The following is a 21,864-nucleotide window of genomic DNA, read 5'->3' on the forward strand; positions in this document are numbered from 1 at the left end:
TATCAGAGTGCACTGGGTATCAAGATTTATTAGTTGCCACCCAGAAATCCGCTCAAAATACACCAGACGGTATAATTATCAACGGGCAAAATGTAAGGATCCAGCGATTATTTAGGAGTGGTTTAACCGGTTCCGGGCCACTATACAACAGTATGGGATCTGTACGGAAGATATTTATAATATAGACGAGACAGGCTTTTAAATAAGTGTTATATTAACTTCAAAAGTTGTTTGTGGTTCTAAAACAAGGCAAAGCAAAGCTAAAGCAACCCAGCCTGGTAATAGGAAGTGGGTTACTGCTATTATTGCAATTAATATATCTGGATAGGTGCTACCACCATAGATTATTCTGGCTAGTAAGAATTATTAATCTTAGTAGTATAATAATATACCAAAGGACTATCGCATCTCTGTGAGCAAGAATGGATGGATAAATAATAATTAGGTTTGGATTAGCTACAAAATTGCTTTAATGTTTATACAGCGCCACGTATAGTTAGGTAAATCTAACGTGCAAAAAACTGCGAGCACCTCCCTCCTGCCTCATTCGGCCGTTGCCGCTTTAAGAGGGTGAGGAGGGTGATGCACGTGACTTAATCACCCTCAAAGGTGATTCGCTCACCCATCATCACCAACAACTCACCTTCAATCACCCTCGCTCGCCCTTCGCTCACCCATACTCTCTTCGTGCCGACGCCGGCTCTTTAGTTGCTTCACCAAGACGGTTAGGATGTACTGGCTAAACGAGATTACAGGCATGGCTGTGGAAAGCTGGCCCACAGCTGTCCCCCGAGAAATGGGGGACGAAGTCCGTTTCTCTTCTCTCTCTTTTTCCCCCCTGAAGCCTCCTGAGGTCGTGCAACGTGTTTTTTCCTTTTCTCTCTTCTTTTAGGCTGCATATTTATTTTCTGAGCTCTCCAAACTACGATTATTCCTGGTCGACGATACCGTTGAAATAAAAGAATTAGCCTGGATTCTGCCACCACAATGTCCAAGGGAGGAAAACAAAAAGTTGACAGACGGGCTGTTGCGGCAGCAAACGGCTACGTTCGAGGAGCGAACCGGGAGCAAGACCAGCATCGCTGTGAATATTATTATTCTGACGAATCCCTCAGTCTCCAGGACAAGGTTCTGTCCGTTTATGTCTTGTAAGTGTTGTTTTTGCCTTTTATCTCCTGCTGTCCGTACTGCTGACTCTCCATTTCACTTGCTTTTTAGATGGGCATCCGAAGAAGATGAGGAGCTCCGAGGTGAAGGCCTTCACGAAGGACAACCAGCCCCTGATCTTGCGACGGTGAAGGATTTTATACGGTTTTACATTTTCTCTTCGCACGGAATGATCTCGCTGCGTCCTACGAAGTCTTCCGTGCTGAATTTTGCCGAGCGATTCTTTGCCGGGTTTGCACGCCTTCAAAGTCGGTTTTTGATAAAAAGGATACTCAGGATGTGTATAGGGTTTGTGATTTATTTATTAAGAAGTGTTACTCCAGAGTGCTGATTAAGAATAGTGGATAGCAAAATCTCTTGTTAAAGACGAAATTATTGAAGACAAAAAAAGGGCAAAGCACATGTTCACGCACTGTGATCTCACAAATATTCTTGTCTCGCTGTGGAATGATGATGACCCCGTTTTTATTCACCCGAGGTACAGAGTGCAGTTGACGTTCGCCATTCTTATATATTGCTACTCAGGGGCTCGAATTGGCACATTTATACCTGACACGTCGAAAGCGGACGTGCGTGGACTGAGATACGAAGTATGCTTCCCAGGCTTGCTCCGTATTAATTTGATTTATGCTGACTTGTAATAGGACATTGAACTCTACATCTATCGCAGACCAGACGGCGAGATTGAGCTTTTCTTTCGTCTCAGCGAGATATGGGTTAAAAATAATGATAATCCCAAGAACACAGTGTATGTTTCGCCCTAGTACTCCCAAGTTTACTTTGTCTGCTAATAGTATAAGCTCAGTTTCCGTGTCGCGATGAGGGAGCATGGAAAGCTACGATTTAATCCAGTCGCCTTCCTGTTGGAAATGGCATTTCAGGATGGTGCTTTTCTGCATATGGACTCGCTGGAGTCCTTAAAAAGGTGGAATCCTGATCATAATGAGCCAACACCTCTCCTTTGGGATCCTTCTGTGGCCAAGGAGCCTGTTTTACGGAGAGTGACCAGATTTGGTGGAATATCAAAAAGTCCATGGACCCGAGAGTGTTTCTGCCGTTTATTTAGAGCAGTTGTCAGCAACGCTGGATATCCAGAGATCATTACGATTCACACTTTGAGGCGGGGGCTTGCTAATAGGCTTGACAGTAAGTTTCAGCCTGGTTTTGGGTTAGCACAAATCTAATTTTTGTTTACAGAAGTGGCAACCGAAGCAGAAAGGAGTCAGATCCTCACCCAAAAGGATCCCAATATTTTCGGGAGAAGTTACATAGATAGTACCTCGGCGCTGAGCAGCATGGATGCGTTCCTCGGAGAGGCCATGCGCCTCGACCACATTGAATACCTTAGAGGTGTGGGCAAGTATCGTGCAATAGGATATCCGAGACAATTGCCAGCGGAGCGACAGCATGCCATTCGACAAAACAAAGACTTGCAAGATCTCGAACAGAGGCTTCGAGAACTCACCGCGCAGCAGGCTGTCAATGATAGTGATAAAATAAAGGATGAAGATGAGGATGAGGATGAGGATAAAGATCTTGATGGTGCCGATGAAGACGACAAATTTGCTATTAAACTTACAAAGAAGCAAGTGCAAGTCTTGAAAACTCGTCTCTACAATACGGAGTTAGCTAAATACCGAGACGAGTGGATTCAAAGCCGTGTAGAGACGCAGGTAAAATCAGGAGGAAAGGCTTCTGACGTTATCGTGTATAATGATATTACACACTGTCTTTTCAGGGCACAGCCTGATCGCCAGCGTGTTGCTGAGATGATGCCGTCAGACAAGCTCCTCTCTTATCAGGAGACGCTCTCCATGGTTGAGAACCTATTATCTTATTGCACCAAAGACTATAATGTTTTCTACCGGCCTGGAGAGGAGCCCGTCAATGGAAGATGTCCAGTGGGGGGTTGTAGCTTAAATGGGTAAGTCAGCTCCCCTGAATCACGGTTTATACCTCTTCCATATCCCGATTTCTAATATATTATTAGCCTCACTCGCCCGCGGCGGTCTAATCATGTTCAAGATTGCCAAATCAAGGAACGCTGCCGGGCCTTAGGTTGTAAAAAGAGCCAGCTGAATTACTGCTACGAATGCTTTGATATATTTACTATGGATAAGTGGGAAGAGCACTGCAACACCCATCTTATACGCGATGTTTCCAGGCGATGCGAAATAATTACATACTGCTATACCCTTATACGACCGGGGTATTGTCCTTTATGCCTCGGCAATGAGAGCCTTCTCCCTTCACAGCGCATGAATGCCTGGAAACGGAGCAACGAATTGAGAGATCATGTCAATAAAGATATACAGAAGATGTACGGGAACTATGTTTGTTCGCACCCAATGTGCCAAATCAAGTTCGACTCTGAGATTCAACTTCGCTATCATTTGAGTGATACACATGGTCTGCATAAAGCATCTGGGATGAAGCGGACGTTTCGGTTGATTTCTTTGGAAAGGAAGATTCGGCACAAGGCGATGTATCTGCCAGTACCGAAAGGAAGCGACGACAGCCGCAGGTTAGGCGAAAGGATCAGAAAAGAAGGCGACTTGGTCGTGGAGATTTTCAAATCGTCCAATGGGAGTCTCCAAACTCTGCTACTGATCTTCGAACTCCACCGTTGGCTAACTCAACGGAGTTAAATGTCAAAATTTGGAGTCATGCTGCAAAGGCCTCATCGTATCCTGCAGTGGAGGAGCCAGCTCTAGGGTACATAATAGCGCCAACATTAAAGGCCAACGACGACAGTGGGCTCTTTAATAATATCAACTCCTCTTCCCAGGACGATTCAACTCTTTGTGTCTCGGACTCGTCTACCCTTCATGATCTCACTACAAGATGCGGGTCAGAGCCTTCAACACCTAACACCAGCCCGGACCTTTTACCAATCGATCCGGAGATACTGCAAGGAGATACTATCCCCTTAATTGGATTCGGCGGGCAAAAATCAGACCTCAGGGATGCGAAGGAATCCAGGGAACCCGAATCCTGCAGATATTCTCTAGAAACTAAAGTCTCACCTGTGCCTGGGATCCTCCATGTCGACAATTCTCCGGATAGTGAAGAAATAAACTCCAGTGCAGACGAGCATACAGACACGGACCAGGTCAATATCATATTAGAAACTTCATCAACGGAGACCCGAGAACAAAGATGTCGAACCCCATCAGCAACTGATGCACTAGAGTCCTTGCTTAAACCAGGGCCGTTGAGCAGCGACAACATTCACGCTGGAGAGCCGATCGGTCCAATAACAAGATCCAGAAAAAGATCTACCCGGACTGAACAAGTTCACAGAGAACCTGACAAGATCACCCGAATAACAAGGTCCTATTCCGAGACAGAAGACAAGTTTCTCAGGAGCTTAATGAAGAAAAAGCTAGCCCTGCAGGAAGCGATGGAGAAATTCCAGGCCATTTTCCCTGGCAGGTCAAAGGCGTCAATTCAAAGACGTTGGTCCCTCCTACAGCCATCCCCACGGCGGTCAACCCGATCAAGATCAAATAGGTATAAGGCATGCTTTTAGGTTTAGAGTACTTGCTATTATAATATTTTGTATTTTTTAGAGTCCCTCCGAAGTCTCTCTAGTCTTGAATATTGTCAGATGGATTGGTCTCATTTGGACTGGAATATGGCTTATCTGATCTGCAGAATTCTGTGCCGAGCTCTATACTGGTAATATATAGAGGACTATGTATATAATCGTATATTATACTTATACTGTATACGATACATACTACTAGTGCCCATAGGTACTAGGGATTACTGACTTTGGAGAGGCACAAGCAGATGTATCCTCCCCTCTTTTCCAGTCCGTACCAAAGTCCGGTAGCCAAGACGTGACGAGAGTACACAGACCCCTGACCCGGATGCCTGGTTGGGCCAAGGAAACCAGGATGACAACCGCAGGGCTTCCTAGCAACAGGTTGCGAAAAGGGTAGGCGAATGTTGTTGGCGGTACTTTCCTTCTTAGCGGCGAACCATTTTGCCTTTTTTATTTTGCATCATCTTAGCACTGCACTAGCTGCAACTACCACAGTTTCAATGATTCATGCTCCCTAAACATTACTAATTATTACCACTAGTATATGTGGGCGCGGTAAAGATTGCATTACATGCATACTTACAATCTGTAGACTGTCCAGACCTGGTTACTGATATTAATATTATTATCAACTGAATGATCAATTCTGAGGTTCTTTGTAATGGAGTGACTCCAAACTCCTTGGCAGCCTTCCTGGCCCAACGACATCATCGTTTCTTCCACTGTCACCTCCCAACGGGCTACTCAGAGTCACTTCTTCTACTGCCTCCAACTCTATACCTACATAATACAGAGTCCTTTCTCTTTCTCTGCGGTTTCTCCCTGTCCGTCTCTCTCCTGTCCCTCGCTCGTTACCCGCCGTCTTTGTTTTCTCTTTGCCCCCGCTCGTCCTGGTCTATGCTCCTGCTCCCTCCGTTCGTTTCACAGTCAACACCTCTCCTCCCGAAGACTCCAGAGTATAATCGACAGAGAGACCCCAGTGGTCTCTTCATGATGGAAGGTTCTATCGGTCCATCGGTCGCCCACTCTACCTCTTCCTCTTCGGCCGGCTTTCGTACCCACAGATCTGACGACTGGCACGAATATCGGCCGGCCATCGAGCAACTTCACCGCGATAACAAACTGACGCTTCGAGATGTGAAAAGGATCATGCAACATGATTATAACTTTGTTGCATCGTACTGTCTCACCTTTCTGTAGTTTTCTTTCTTCCTCCTACTTCCTTTTGGTCTCTCCATTCTTTCTCTTTGGGCTCCGTATGCAAAACTCCACTACGCGTACGGGCCAGTCTCACATGGTCAATTTCAGTGTGCATAATTTTTTGATATCCCTTTCTTCTTCAAGAGGACAGAGTGTTAATTATCACAGTCTCTTTGTCTTCCTTACTCTCTTTTATCCTCTTTTCCCTATGTGATCTATTTTTCGATGGGCAAATCAGGCCTATAATCAATTTCCCTAACAATCAATATGTCCAGGGGAAAACAATATAAAGACCGTCTCGCAGCTTGGCATATCCGCAAAAACATCAAGACCAAAGCAGTCCAATCCATGATCCGAAAGCAGCAGAAACGACTTGCTCAGGGAAAGCAAACCGCCTTTCGGGATTCTATCGGCTCCAATCGCATTACAGGCTCTATCAGTCGATACGGCACAGAGTGGGATAAAAGACCTCGCGATAAATACCGTGCAGAGAGTCCAGAACCGAGTGAGTTAACTCTTCCCAAGCTAACTGTCAACATAATATCTGCTCATATAGAATGACAGGAACTCCATCTGATATGAGTTGCTACACTCCGGAGCCCGATGATAGAGGGGCAACCTTGACTCCTTTGCCCGAGATACAGTCAGAACACCGTGAGATAACCCTCTCCTGCACTAAACTCAACGACGTGCATCCTATGCCTTATAAAGAATCCAGCATAATTAAGTTGTATAGATGATGCAAAGCTTGATCCGAGTCCAGAAAGAAAAATCGACGATGATCAACACTTAACGGCTACTCTCTGTCCCAGCTTACCAAATGAAACACCTAGATCCCTTCCAAGCACGGTTCATGACGCTGATGCATGGAATGAACTTGTTTTGTTCCAAGATCGACTTTTAGTTCTTCACCAGATCCTTAAGCAGTCAATTGCTGGACTTACGTCGCCTCATGATGAATAAAAAGCTCAGAGCCTTGGGAATTTTGAGTGTTCGTTTTCGTGGATAAAATATTAAACTATCAGCATGTCGGAGAGGGGAGTGTATTGCCGTTGCGTCGCTGCTGTAGCCTTCTGCACAATGGTTGAGGCTATATAATAGAATAAACTATATGTCGTATAGTTTTTTATCCTACTACAATAATGCTTGAAACGCATGGTTTTCCAACCCTTCTAGAATATTTAAGAGATTTCATGTGTTCTCAGCTTGTTGATAATCAAGAGAGAATATGTATCACTGAATATACTAAGCATGGATATAGACAAATGAGAGCGCTACGGCCCTGCTGGAGGTTCTGACGCCGCCAGGTTGCACTGTCGGAACACCCGGAGCATATTAGGCTGTAAGGTACCCACAACAGTATGGAGAACTCCATGATTGTTGAACAGTATCATATCTCCTTCAGACCAGTCATGTGCATAGACATATTGCGGACTAATAGCCGGACGTTGTAACTTGTAGATAATGTCTCGAACGCGCGCCAGATCATTAATCACACTGCCATCGGCGAGATGGATCTTCCGCACGCAAGATGGATGGACTTGGAGCGAGAGTTTGCCAGTTACAGGGTTCTTCCAAACCATGGGCAAGATCTGGATTTTGGATGGGTCGATGGAAGGCAGGTCGGAGTCAGGAATTTCACGACCTTCACTGTACAGGCCCAGACCAGTGGGGAAGGCTCGGGCCTTGGACATCCAGAGGTATCTAATAGCAGCATGGTTAGTGGACATACATGTTCGGATAGAGAGAGATCTATGATGTAGCGCGGCATACGGATGCGGTGCATATTCCACTTTACTTGTTTTAGCAAATTCCTGCTCCTCGGGAGAAAGCATCTCGAACATCTTCTGGCCGCTAACAAATGCCGTCGGAGCCAGCGATGCATCGAGGGTGTCTCCCGAGCCATCGTCATACGAGATCATCTGTCGAGGGCCCTTGGGCACCCGTACAGCCATTAGGGTTGTTACCTTGGGCGGGTAGAGGTCATATAGAGCGGCATCAATATGCCAGCGGAAGAATCGCGTAAACAGATGATCCTTCTCCTCAGGGAGAGGATCACGATGAAATCTACGGTGATTGGGGTGATGTAGGGTTACATTCTCGAGACCTTGATACGACTCAAGAAAACCATTGCCTTTCACCATAACCTGAGGTTGGCCCGGCACGCCCAGGAGCTGGCGCTTTATCTGGTTGCGAGATTCCTTTCCATGACCATATTGGTCTGTAGCTGGGTCGAAACGTTTAGTGAATTCGTACTGCGCCTGAGGAGAAATATTTTGCTGGTCCTTGAACAGCACAACATGTTTGTGGTACAGGGTAATTTGGATAATGGCGAACTCCTCGTCTGTGAAATGGTTATTACCAACCTTTCCTCAGCTGTAACAATTCCTCAGCTCTTACCTGTAATGTTTTCTAAGTCTACATCGTCTATTTCCACGCCAAAATCTACCGCAGCTCCAGGCGCTCGCTTTAGAGGTTGGATACGCATTTGATTTTTGTTCTCAGTGTTGATTAATTATAAGGGGATAGACGAAGGTCGCGAGAGAGGAAAGTAGAGAAAGGGGGGCTACGTCGGTGGAGTCAGAAACCATGTGATCAGAGAGCTCAGCTGAAAGTCGAGACCCAAGAGGAAGCGAGGGAGGGAGTTAATCCTGAAGATCAGCCTCCCATTGCTATATGCGGTAGAGAAATGCTCTGGCTGCATGCGTCGGGGTGGGTCTCGTAGTGTCGTGGCATTACGGGAATGCTATGTGCCACTTGGTATATGGTTCGAATAAATCTGGCAAAGCATCATCTACTATGTTCCAATTCGTGAACTGTCGAGAGTTAAGTGGTCTCAAAACATTCATGGCTCAGAAGGTAGAGCAAGGTATCCTATAAGCTGTATTTTCTTTTTAGGGGGGAGGGGAATACACTAGCGATCTACGCTTAGCCACGTAGGACAGCCCAAGAATTGCCAAAACAGCTCCCATTAGATGACAGGTCTGATCTGGACCTTGTTTGGTAATAAGTCCTAGCCTTGCGCGATGTCGATTTTAACTACTGGGGCATCAAGGTATCTATTAATGTCTGAAATATTTCCAATGCTCTCCTAAAATGTCTCGAACATTCGGTAAGTGACTCCCTTTATTACAGTGCCTGATCTCCATGCAATTCTGACTGTTACGGAAACACTATAATCCGCCCGACTTGGCGGTGCGGAAATATCTACCGATCCATTCTACCCCTCAATCCTTTAGATAGTTGAGCACCTAGACAGGAATGCAAGAGACTCAGTTGGTTGAGATACTGTGATTCCTGGTGTTTGTCACGGCAAGGTCAAGGTCAAGTCGTGGGCCCGGGGCCCACGACCTTCAGATCACCTGATTTCCAGCCCTAGCCCTATCCAATCACGTGATCACACATCCTACACCTCTCTCCCAGCAACACCTCTTCAGATAGCTCTTCAAGTTAGTTGTTTCGAATATGAGTCGCCCTATGTTCTGAATAGATCTTGTTTCATTCAATTTAGGTTTAGGACCGTGACAGTGTTTCCACTGAATGACATCTACTTCCTAATTAGGCTAGTTGGCCTGTAGCTGATAGAATAGCTCCCTGCGGATCACTTCCCCTGAATTCCACAACACTGACAGCTCTCTCCAGCCATCAAGTCTAAGACGCCACCGCAGGATTCACACCGGGAAGCGGCATTATATCTGCCAGGAACCTACATGCGAAAGAAGGTGAGATTGGAATGTGCATACGGAGACCTGTTGTTGCTAATGTTGTGACGCAGCTTTTGCTAAATTATTTGGCCCTCCCAAACGGTTATGTAGGTCGATATTTGCCGTTCCCCAACCTGCCAATTTAGGTTTAGATCTCAACCACAGCAATCTACAAAACAGTGTCCCATGTGCCTTGGTCATCTTCCTGAATGCTCTCGCCATTCACCTCAAACTCTTTAATAATTTGGCCTTGTACAGAAGCCGAAGACAGGAATAGCAATTTCAACGGATTATAGATTGGCCTTACTGAATTCGCGTCAAATGCCAGGGCAAACAAACAGAAAACTTAAACAAATAGCAATTAGTTATTCGAGAGATAGACAGACATTGACAATGAAACGATCACACTGCCTTCTGTACCAACCAATACCCATCCCCCCTAGCTCCAAGGGTGAAGAATGTGATGGTGTAATAGAACCAATCTCAGCGAACATCCTCTTCTTGGCAGCATTCTTGTGGCTAAACGATATCTCGGCAATACTTGTCTATTTCCCATGTCCAGCACACCTTAGCATGCAAGCAAAACATCTGAAGCATTATAAAGCTGCCCAGGGTGGTCTCTTTTCATGGGACTACAACCTTGAGTGTCTTTTAACACCCACTATTGATTCATCCCTTTACGACCTTTTTTTTTTTTTTTTTTTTGGTCCCTATACTATTAAAGACCAGTAGGTCCTTCCTCTGACTTTAATATACAACATCAGCTAACCATGTAAAATCCAAGCCAAGCCCACCAACATGAAGGGACTTCACGGCGGAATTTTTATTGCCATACTGGCCACAGTAGCCCGAGCCCAATCCCACCAAATTATCAGTGGCCCAGGTGGGGATGACGTCGGAAACAGCGCGTCTGTGCCCTCCACAAATGAATTCGCATCCTTGTATGGTGAAAAGGACCAGGATGACCATTCGGTTGACATCGATAAAACATTTGACTATAACTATGAAGTGCATGACCACCCTGTTCTAGTTCCGGTCAAGGAGAAAAAGCCTGAGCCGAAGCCACACCATCACCAGCCACCTTATTATCCCCATCAGCCCCATAATACCCTGATCGATGGTTCAGGAGGTGTTGACACTGGAAACAGTGCGTCAGTCTCAACAAATAACGCGTTTGCTTCGTTGTATAACGAGGATAAAAAGGATGACCACTCGGTTGACATCAAAGAAAACTTTGACTATGACTATGAAGATCATGGCCGCCCTGCTAAAGTCCCGGTCAAGGAGCGTAAGCCAGATCCAAAATCTTATCAGAAGTCTTAGTTATAACGTCAACCTCGTCCACACCACCCTTGGCTAGCCCTTAATGAAACTGCATCTTCTATTCCTACAATTATCAGTTGCTGCATGTATTATTACCGAAAATGCCGCACGTCAATAGGGGCTCCAGGGGCAAATTATGGGCAGCGATTGGGGTGCCTCCTGGACGGCAACTGGTGTCATGGGTATGTTCTATGGGGGGTAGAACTCGAGCGTCGGCGAGGATAAGAAAAGGTAGTAGGATTGTTGGACAAGGATATACTGGTTATTTGCTAGGGAAGTACTAATGGGGGTCTGACACGAGTGCTCTGACGTTGCATCTTCGGAAGGTGGTCAAGCCATCGTGCCGGTGTGTGCAAGCGATGGCGGATCCTCTTTAGCCATTGACCACTCGTTTTCTGCTATGTTAAAATGTTTATCGGTGCTCTGTCTATCCCGTATGAAGCTACGCCTGGTAAAAGGAAGCATAATATCCAATCTTTTCCCTTTAAGATAATTAATCAGGTAACTGACGCCTTATATACTGCGTGCTAGTGCACTTGCTTCCCTGTTCACGGTGATAATGCTATATTTTAGGTATACCCTCCGGTACTGTTTTTTAGCTTTTGATTTCCTCATAGGTTCTAGAAACTGGAGGCAGTCGAAGCCTGATGGATACTGGAGACTGTGATGATCCCATACACCTTGGTAAAATGGATGGATTCTATCTAAGGTGGCGATCTAACGAAACATCAAACGTAGAGAAGGAAGGAAGGAAGAAAGAATTCTATCGTACAGGAAATGTGGGAAATCTCTACATTGTGGGGTTAACAGTGAATAAAGCAGACTTGGTGCCTCAGGCAGGGTTCGACGTAGGCCCTGACAGAGACGTAGTACCGCTAGGAGGTAGGATGGATCTGCTTGACCAGTCTCGGTGTTTCTCTTACATCTTCAACCTCGATGATCTCAAATGCAGTGTTCACGTGGATTTTCTGACCGAGTTCAGCATCCTTACTTAGCTGTCTTCTCCAAGTAGAAGTATTGAAGATAGGCTTGATGCACGGAGCATTAACAGCTAAAATAGCAACAACCTAAGCAGGAGCCATGTTAGTAACTGCAAGTCTATATTAGGCGAAATAGTTAACTGACACCCTCCCGGTTTGCCCAAACTGTGCTCTTGTTGATGCTGTTCAGATTCTTCAATAACATTATACAGCGCATTAGGGCAGCACATATAACGAAAATTCCGGAGCAAAGCAAGGCAGCAACTGCCAGTTTTCTAAGTAACGACAGAAAATAATATATAAGTAAATATTCTCCAAATGTTTCTTGGATTGAATTGTATATATGGACATACCTTAACAGACTGACTTTGAGTTGGGCTATTAAAGGAATGGGAATGTAGACAAGGATTATATCAGTCCTGCGAGTTTTAATATATTTTAACAGGAAATATAGATAAGGGAAGATGTACGCTATATTCGTCGCCGCAACAACAATATAATTCGTGAAATCAGTTGTGCATTCAACTAGATAGCTTCAGCATGGCAACCTAGGCATTCCTTAATAAAGCTCAAAATATACGTACCACCCGGGTCTGGATAGATCTGCCAGTGTTTGTAAAAAGGCCGGCAGTGCAGGAATATTGTTATAATTACAGATACATATGTGCAGGCACATAAAATTGCACTGCACTTAACAAGCTTTATCTGGATAAGTCCTTGACTTTAAAGGGTTAGCAGAAGAATAATGGCATTTATGGCAACAATGGGATACAGACGTGATACGATGGTATAAAAACAGCATGCATGCCTTCAGGCACCAGATCATTGTAACATAGAAGCACCACCCAGCAAGCAAGCACTTCGACCCTATCTGAAGACAGTAGATATCAGTATCACTAAATAATGCGCGTTGGTCTGCAGACCACCCGATATTAGATCCATAGCGACCTGGTTTTGAAATTGATCAGTTTGACTTGTCGGATATTATGGGTAATTTATTATACCAATAAGCTCCAACATAACTAACTGTGCCTGTCAACTAGTCAGATTAGTGAGAGTTATAGTGTCTGTGGGTACTCACAGTCCAAAATAGAAGCACAAGGATGGTGAAATAATCATCGCCATCCCATATCCCAAGCCTGGTTATCATCAATCGGGCGAAAATTCTGAGGAGCAGGATAAGAACTCCGATCCCATACTCTATCCAAACCTCCACCTGAAATGGAGTCGCAGGTCCAGCCATTCTAGTAGCTGTGTAGTGTACTAACTACACATCAATCAGTTTTTCTATACATCCCACAGACGTTAAATTTGAAGAGCCTGAAGAGCGGTAAGTCAGATTCTTAGGGCGACGCTTTAAATGTCCACACTGCCAAAATAGGGACATAACTATATGGCTAGCACTAGTACAGTATCCAAGGCTCCTATTTCTTTAAATTAAACTTCTACCATGGCTGTTGTTTTAAGATTTTTCATTTTTACTTTATTTTCCCTTCTGCCTTCTTGGCCGGACTGTAATAATAGTATTCTATTACTGCACTTGTAGCTGTGCGCCCACGCACTTAATAAAATGAGACCTTGTATCAGAACAAGTAGAAATCGTACAAACAATAAACTAGTAACCTTAGGTGGCAACCGACTTAGAAAGCTTAGTTGTCCCAACAGTGACGGTTGACTATGGCCTAGAGCTCATGTTTCACAACTAAGCTTAAATATGAATGAAGATAAGGTTATAATGAACTCGATTCGTTTTATGGGCCGACTTGATAATGAGATCATTGCTTTTGAATTTGAGAAAGTGGTATTGTGGCGACAGGTGTACCACAGTATTGCCAAGGACAGATATAGTTTTCTATGACGTTTACACCCCCAGCCACCGCAATTGCCGACCGGGGGGAAACAGTGCAAAGGGGGCAGGGATGGATGAAGCGATGATTCCAACCCAACCATGGTTGGAAGGTCGATCATGATTGGAAGGTCATCGACCAGCCTATTGTCGACCTCTCCCAGTTTAGGGTGACGGATCATATAATATGAGGACTATGATAAGGGAACCGAGACCACTTTAAGTTAGAAAACTTCGTTTTCTTTTCCTCAAATGCTGTTGGTGAGATAAATGGCTCGTGTGCGGAGCCGCTAGGCACAGATATGGAACCTGACTGAGACTAATGCTTCACTCAATTAATTATGCACTACTGAATGCCTTGATAAAGAGATAAAATTCAAGAAATACAAGAACACAGGCGAATAACAGTATGATCCTGTGGCCGCCCCTCTTTTTAATGTTGATTGGAGTGGAGAGAGCCAGTTCTCTGCACACGAAATGTCACTCACCTTGCAACCGTTGCTGGCAATCTGGACCTCGCCATATTGCTTTTCTGGGTACCCATGGGTTACCCGGAAACCCGCAAAGACCCAAAGCCTAATATATTACGGTAATACATATGAAATTCTAAAAGTTTAATATGAATATATCTGTAATAGTTGTATATATTTCTGTTATTTATTTTTCTTGGCGGGTTTTAGGTCGGGGTGGGAATCCGACCCGCGATTTGGCGAGGTCTAATATTGTCTTCACATGTTATCACGTGATGCTGACTTGGATTGACTAACACGGACGACAATCGACGCCTTCCCTGCATGACCACTGGCAACACGTTGCAGGCCATCGTCTGAGACTGTATCCAACAAAACGGCAAAATAGCGTTGTATAATGTCTTCCTTATACGAACAATGCCTTCATTGTAATGGATCAACAGGAGGGACCCTATTTTGTTCGATATCTTGTCGTCGCGCAGCCCTTAACAGTTCCTCTTTGTCGGTGGATGGTACGCATACCACTTCAGAATCGACAACTGATCAGGCCATCTCAGACTCGCCGGAAATATCGATGTTTGAATTTGAGAATGGACATGAACAACAAACCCCTACTACGGATATCCAGACCCCCTTCGTGAAGAGAACCTGTGGCAGAGCATTTAGGACTCGAAAGGACAACGAAGTTGCTTGATGAAGCATGGTAAAGGCATAAGCGAGAACATGCAGGTTATAGGCAATACCATTTCTGCATTATACAGGGTGAATATTGTACAATTCGCAAGAGATTCGCGTATTATACAAGTCTTGTCCCCTCGACACAAATCAGACGTAAAATTTGAATGCGCTTAGTTTCAGGATAAGTCAACAACCTTATCATCTACATACACGGGACAGATACCTCAGTGTCACCAGTTATTTCTTCCGTCTAATAGGAAGGTGGATGGCCGGAGGGAATTTGCCACCGCGACCGAGATACAGAAACCGAACCCTGCTATGTTCCACCTGCGGATTTGAGACACTTCAAGCGTCTCTGTGGGTTAGGAACATGAGAGGTCCCTAAGCCGTCCAGCCTGGAATCCCCGGTTAGGCATTAAAGAAGGTGTTACTGGGTAAAGTGTAGTGCGAGTCTCCACGAACCACCCCGGCTGTGTGACCCTTACATACCTGGAGTTCTAGCGGACGGTTAGGAAAGACGATTAGGAAAGAGCCTGTCTGCTACTCGCATATACACAAGAGTAACACAAAGAGCACTTCTCTCTCTCCAGTTCACGCCCCAGAGTTTCAACAGTCACCGTAAAATGATATAATCGTGTCCAGTTGGGTTGTGCTAAGGGGGTGACGAACTTTCACATTTGTTACTTGTCCAATTTCTTCAGACGTACCAATCCATTTGAATTGCTTGAGTCACTGTTTATTAGTGCACTTGTGCAACAGCTTGATACGGATCAATGCTCAAGTCTGGAATATATAAAAAAGTGCATCTTTCGATATACGTCCGTGAGTGAGGTATGTTGAAAGGTTTGGCAATCAACAGTATGGCTCTTGTATTGGTTTAATGAGGTGGTGATGATGGAACGAGTAATCCCGATTGGCTTGTTCGGCTGATGCGTTAGGCATGCCAAGAAAATCACGCCCTTGTTGGTGCGGAGCTCACCTTGATAAGGACTGGCTTGGTTAACCCTACTTTCAATTCACTCCCGGTGGCAAATATAGGGTTCTAGACTCCCTCGACCTTTGGCACTGGATCTTACTGAGAGGTGCTGAAGCTTGATATGAAGACGGGCTACTTGATAACGAAATAATCCAGGGATAAAGCGATAATCTGACATCACCAGAATAGCTCTCAAAGCATAAACAGTGTTTGATAATTCTCTCATCGCAATATTATGGAGACCTGTTTTCATCTTGGACTGCTAGGTCGACCACCATCGATATAAATAATGTCCTGTCCTCCATAAAAGACCAGCCTAAGCAAAACTACCGGATAAAGACTTTTTAGCTCATACACACATCCTCCTACGGTTTCTGTGCGTGTCTGAACTCTAACTATATTCGCGAAAGAACGGGAAGAACCAAAGGAATATTATTCCCTGGCACGGCTGCAAAAAGATCCTATATAATTTGCATACCGCGACAACTGCCAAGAGTTAAATACGTCATTCTCCGTGATAAAAATGTATCGTCAGATTAAAGACAAGGATGACTCTCTACGAGACTTGTCAGGCAGAATAGCGCAGAAACAAAGGTCATCTCTTGGGGATAAATGGATCTTGGAGGACCTCCGCAGTAAACAGACACAAAGAATCGAATGTCTAAGAGAGCTCATCCAGTCGTTATCAAATACTCGAAATTTAGTTGATGAATTGCAAAAAAACACCGAAGAATTTCAAGTGCTGAATAAGGCACAAAGTGATGCCATTGAAGAGTTGCTAGCGTCTTCATCCATGCAAGCAGACACAGGGCACAACGAATTATAATTTCCATAGCATATTCTGGTCTCAACTCAATGAACCATATGCTAAAGGTGGCCATGTAATAGACAGGGATGACCAAAAACAGCGTTGCAATTTCAAATTATTTAACGACTGAGAATAAAATATAAAAATATCGTTCTAGCCGTACCATGATCCAATATGACTCACGGCCATGCTCAATATGTTACGTATAACACTATGCTGGTTTTTCTAATCAGAGAAGTAGCAATCCATTTTACGTCACAACTGTGACGGCCAAGCAACTTGACGAAATTGGTGCTATCTACCGAAAATTTCAAACGTGGGGAGGAGGATGAGGGAACTATGCGGGGAGATAAACAATTAAACAAAGCTAGATACAAACAATGCAAACAGGCTACTTGGTGAGTTCGTCTCAACAACAGGATATCTGGTTCGTTCTTTGCAGTATTAATACGTCGAGGAGACGAGTCCCCTTTCTTGTTCTGCCATTCATCTTACTAATTCTGGTATAGAGCGTGATGGCAGGCAAATCAGATAGATAGAATCATACTGAGTCCTATATCAAGAATACTAAAGATGAGGCAGAAAGGGAAGAAGGGTCGCCGTTATGGTAAGCGAGAGTATCCGCACTGCTTCATATACTTGTCTGGCAGTGATTTGTCATCATACTGAACAAAATAGTACGATGTACCAGCGAGTACTATATACCGGATACCAGAGTTGACCAGGCGCAGAAATCTCACCACGGGTTTATGTACCGGTAATATACCTAGGGGATCGGACGAGCAACGTCAATCTGTTGAATCCGGTGAGCGTTGGCTCGGCTTTCAGTGGAAATTGAAATCAAGGTCCTTATAGTTTATCGTGAAATCTGCTGACAGCCCATAGGTTGGAAGAGTCTCAACAAAGGAAGCGGAAGAAGCGGTGGATGCTGAATATTAACCAAACCCACGACTCCATGCAGAACGTGCTTGGGGCTCTGGACTGTCTCCTTGGAAATTGAGGGTGGTGGAAGGAAGCAGAGCAATTGTGTTTTTTCTACTGCTAATGCCATTCCGAGAAGTAGAATTCTTATCGCAGGAGTAGATGTGTGTAATATGCTGTCCGGTCATAACAACGCCATCCCCGGGGGACGAGTCATTTTCAAAAGTAGTCGGCGATTCGTCTTCCTCATCACTGTTTGCTTTGACTGCAACGCACTGCGCCACCTCGTTGTTAAAACGGACGTGGTGCCTAGGTGAGCCGAAACCAGCAGATGACGTACTGGCCAGGCTGCCATTAAAAGGAGTTTGCGGGGAAACATCAGAAACTTGACTCAGGATCTCCCCAAGGTTTGACTTGTGACAGTTAAATGATGTACGATTACGGTCATTATCTGTTTTCTGTGCCTTCAGACTTGGCCTAGATATAGTAAAGTCTGCTGCAAAGGGGTTGTTTGGAATAGCTTCAGAGAGAGTTCTCTTCTTCAGTATTGGCTTTCTGTCCGTTGGAGGCTGGCATGTCAGGACGCTTGGAAGTGGTGAGGCTTCAGACATCCTTGGGGTTCCTAATGTTTTAAATGGACCATACAGCCATGTCACATCAGATTCTTTCAACCTGCAAGGACTCATTAGATCCCGGAAATACAGGAACAGAAAAGAGCTGTTCTAGAGTACACTGACCAATTAAGTGTTTTGGGCGAGACTATACCGAGATTGAACTTCAATTTTGCCCAAGTCCTCCAGAGAGCATTTTCAAGCCTGACACCCTTATCGAACGCTTTCTTTCTGGCGGCCATATAACGCCAAGAAGCCCAAATATCCGCCTCCTTCCACTCATGGGAGAGATAATCGACGTGTCTCGACGGCTCGTCCTCAATCAAACAGTCGTCTACCACCTGGTCCGGTATGTTAAAACGTTGCGTGCTCACTTCTAACTCGGAAGAGGCTTTGTTCGGAGCTTCTGATTCCTCTGGAACATAACGCCTTGCATCATGTGAATAAATATGATCATCGTCCTGTTCATTTGTCACTCCAATTGATAAACTGAACGCTGTGTGAGTGGAATATAGGCCGTTGGGATGCTGGGCAGAATTTGGTAAGGGTGGGGTTAAATAAAGTGCAGATGATATTATGAGACTAGTAACATCTTTAAATAATCATATAAGGGATCCTACCGTAACTAAGTCGAGTCACAGAGAGAATAACCCTGGACAACTGACACTGCAGGAGTCAGAAACCGGGCATGCCTCTCATGCAAGTCGGAAGCCACCAGCTTGAAGTTCATGAACATAATTGAAGGCGAGGATTTCTAAATTAATATCTCTCAACGGTCAACTATGTGACTCGTATAAACGATAAATTAGTGTAGCAAGTAAAATATAATAGAACGAGGAAAATAGAAGTAAGACTCGGAAATATTAAAGAAAAATAACACTTTGTTCAAGCTCATATAAGTATTGGCTATTATTAGTATATTATTAATGATTGGTGGTGAGACACCAAGTGTCACGATTCACTCAATCGGGAACACCGACTGGGAAAACCGCTGCGCCAGGAGCAAAAGACAGGGATTCAAGTACGCCGTCCTTACTGTTCTCGCTTTATATAGTCAGGTCGTACAGCGCCGTCACACCAAGTACTATAAAATGTACCAGTTTAATGCAACACAGAGGTGATCGGCTCGTTTATCAGCTAGGCTAGCTAGCGTAGCTCTCCGAGATTCGTAATAGTTAGCCAAGATACATTCAGACTGCACCGGCTAAGGAACAATTTACGTTCTCGGCTAAATTGTTTGAACCGTCCACGGTCAGAAAGAAAAGACTAGGCCTACAGGATGGAATATCGTGTATGGGAATAGCGAAAACGTTTGAGTTAGGATGGGGCAGACGGATATCTCGAAGTACATACACTTTTGGTTGCATTTGGGAATCTCCGCTTTCGGATACGCCATGAGGTATAAAGGCACACTTTTAGGTTTGGAATTGTCAGATATGCTGCTAGTCCTGGAGAGGAAATAGAGTACGATTGGTAAAAAGGTCTTAGTTGAATGAATTGAGCTCGTTCGGCTCTCCTTTATTATTTACTCTCTTGATCATTAATTTTGTTGTGTGCTCCGTGGGGGGTTTTCCCTGATCTAGTCACATGATTCTGGTCCACCCCCGGCCATAACACGTAAGTTAATCGGTAACTAAGTTAAGCTAGTCGGCCACGTAAGCAAGTCGGCCACCTCTTCCGCCTCACCGTGTTTTATTTTATTGAAACACTTCAAACCACCACCATGCCAACAAAAGCGCGTAAAAAATCAAATAAGTTAGCGGAGCAGGAGGATAGTATCATACTTGCATTATCTGCTTTAAAAAACAAGCAAATCTCCAATATTCGTGAAGCAGCTCGTTGTAATAAAAAAGGTCACACAAAGGAACAAAGTCGGACCGAGCGGATGCTGAATAATAGGTAATATAGACCCATTTTGGTCCCACATTTGCTAACTCCCCGACTGGGCCTGGAGTCCCCCGTCGCACCTTCCCCAGCTGAACCCGCCGCCAACTTTGTGCAGAGACTGCTTAAAACCCATAAACGACTCCAGGAAGAGATGCACTACGCACAGGCCAAGTACGAAGAATCTGCCAATCGACGACGAACCCTAGCGCCTCGCTACTGTACCGAGTTTGAGATGAAGTATGGTTAAGCAGTAAAAATATTACCACCCGCCGGCCTACTAAGAAGCTTGACTCACTATGGTTAGGCCCCTATCCCGTTGTACAGGTGCTTAGCCCTTTGGTCTACAGGCTCGAGCTACCCTCAACAATAAGGATGCGCCCCGTCTTCCACACCAACCTCCTTCATCCCGCTGCAACTGATCCGCTTACTGGCCAACGGCCCAAGAACTCAGGCCCTGTTATTGTTGATGGCGAGGTTGTTTACCGCGTTGATGAGATCCTGGACTCAAGAAAATATTACGGCCACATCCAATACCTGGTCAAATGGAGCGGTTGGGATATAAATGATTCCACGTGGGAACCTATCGAACATGTTGATGGATTGGATGCGCAGAAGGAGTTCCATAAGCGCTATCCGTATAAACCATCGCCCGAGCCAGAGCGTACACCAGTGCTACGCCGCTCAGCTCGCAGGAGCTGAGTAGTGTCAGGATCCGGGCTCTCTGCCACCACTCACGGCCTGTAGATAGTATAGCTCTGACTTCGCGTCGCTCTGTTTACTAGTACTTCAAGCGATGGCTTCGCCAAAATGTAATCCAGTTGTTGACCTAGCCTCGTGCCGTGACGTATAGCTCTTTAATTAATTGAAAAATTGCCTTTTCTTTATCTGTCACAATCACAGAAGGGAGTGGGAGCCGTAGAACTCGATAACAGGACCGTAAACAGGTATGTCTCTTCTTTTTCATCGCATATAAAACCAAAGGCAACATAGAAAGTCTGCCCAGTTGAAGCTATACCAACACTGTCAAGGAGCGGCACTCTAAAATGATTCGTTTTCTATGTACAATCCATACATAAGATATATGGATTTAATTGCAAGCGCTCCAGGCAGACTGTGTGTCAAAAATACTGCAGTTATCCGGCCGTTTTCGGTGTCATATTGCATTATCCAGGGGCCTTCATCTGGAAGGAGTGTAATAAGTGCTTGAATTGGACTTCTTTTAAAAATTGGCAATATACAGTTTTCTTTTCTACCTTTTGTTGTTTTATCCTTGGGTGCCTTATGTCTCTTGTCTCTTTTTTCTTTTGTTTCTTTTCTTTATTTTTGTTTTGCTAAGCGTGATCTTGTATTTAATTTATTTTTAGCTACTGTGTATTGATGTTGATCATTTTCCCTTGATATTATCTAGAATGGACACAGGCGAGGTAAATATCTTGTTGGAAACATCATCAACGGAGACCCGAGAATAAAATCTCGAACCCCATCAGCAACTGATGCACTAGAGTCCTTGCTCAAACCGGGGCCGTTGAGCAGTGACAACATTCACGCTAGAGAGCTAATCTGTCTAATGACTAGAGCTAGAAAAAGAGCTACCCAGACTCACATAATATCAACTAACTTAACTAGCAATGTGAGAGATCCCATAAAGCAGGAAGCTAATGCACTATCCGCCTAGCGGATTTCTTCCAAGGTCAACCTGCTTTTCCCCCTGACTTTTCACTCATATTCCTTTTTTTTTTTTAT

The 21,864-nt window shown here is 44.7% G+C and overlaps 5 protein-coding genes across 5 annotated transcripts; 3 read left to right on the top strand and 2 right to left on the bottom strand.

The window, feature by feature from the left end:
- Window positions 1-987: 987 nt before the first annotated feature.
- Window positions 988-4,680, top strand: ATNIH1004_011280 (uncharacterized protein; the record flags this gene model as incomplete). Its single annotated transcript, XM_033575843.1, has 8 exons — window positions 988-1,148; window positions 1,219-1,398; window positions 1,652-1,757; window positions 1,812-1,915; window positions 1,973-2,313; window positions 2,365-3,091; window positions 3,589-4,418; window positions 4,484-4,680. 8 exons carry the CDS (start codon window positions 988-990, stop codon window positions 4,678-4,680), a joined length of 2,646 nt encoding a protein of 881 aa, XP_033421698.1.
- A 1,504-nt stretch (window positions 4,681-6,184) lies between these two features.
- Window positions 6,185-6,657, top strand: ATNIH1004_011281 (uncharacterized protein; the record flags this gene model as incomplete). Its single annotated transcript, XM_033575844.1, has 2 exons — window positions 6,185-6,422; window positions 6,482-6,657. 2 exons carry the CDS (start codon window positions 6,185-6,187, stop codon window positions 6,655-6,657), a joined length of 414 nt encoding a protein of 137 aa, XP_033421699.1.
- Window positions 6,658-7,191: 534 nt separating this feature from the next.
- Window positions 7,192-8,405, bottom strand: ATNIH1004_011282 (TauD/TfdA dioxygenase family protein; the record flags this gene model as incomplete). The annotated part of the gene is made up of 3 exons (XM_033575845.1): window positions 7,192-7,621; window positions 7,691-8,261; window positions 8,318-8,405. 3 exons carry the CDS (start codon window positions 8,403-8,405, stop codon window positions 7,192-7,194), a joined length of 1,089 nt encoding a protein of 362 aa, XP_033421700.1.
- Window positions 8,406-10,419: 2,014 nt separating this feature from the next.
- On the top strand, window positions 10,420-10,944 carry ATNIH1004_011283 (uncharacterized protein; the record flags this gene model as incomplete). The annotated part of the gene is made up of 1 exon (XM_033575846.1): window positions 10,420-10,944. The coding sequence occupies one exon, from the start codon at window positions 10,420-10,422 to the stop codon at window positions 10,942-10,944; it is 525 nt and encodes a 174-aa protein (XP_033421701.1).
- A 6,693-nt stretch (window positions 10,945-17,637) lies between these two features.
- ATNIH1004_011284 (GATA-like domain-containing protein) lies at window positions 17,638-18,970 on the bottom strand (the record flags this gene model as incomplete). The annotated part of the gene is made up of 3 exons (XM_033575847.1): window positions 17,638-18,295; window positions 18,361-18,663; window positions 18,900-18,970. The coding sequence occupies 3 exons, from the start codon at window positions 18,968-18,970 to the stop codon at window positions 17,638-17,640; spliced, it is 1,032 nt and encodes a 343-aa protein (XP_033421702.1).
- Between the last annotated feature and the right edge of the window lie 2,894 nt (window positions 18,971-21,864).

Source organism: Aspergillus tanneri (genome assembly GCF_003426965.1).
Source record: "Aspergillus tanneri strain NIH1004 chromosome Unknown AapTan_8_pilon_pilon_pilon, whole genome shotgun sequence".
Lineage (NCBI taxonomy): Eukaryota > Fungi > Ascomycota > Eurotiomycetes > Eurotiales > Aspergillaceae > Aspergillus > Aspergillus tanneri.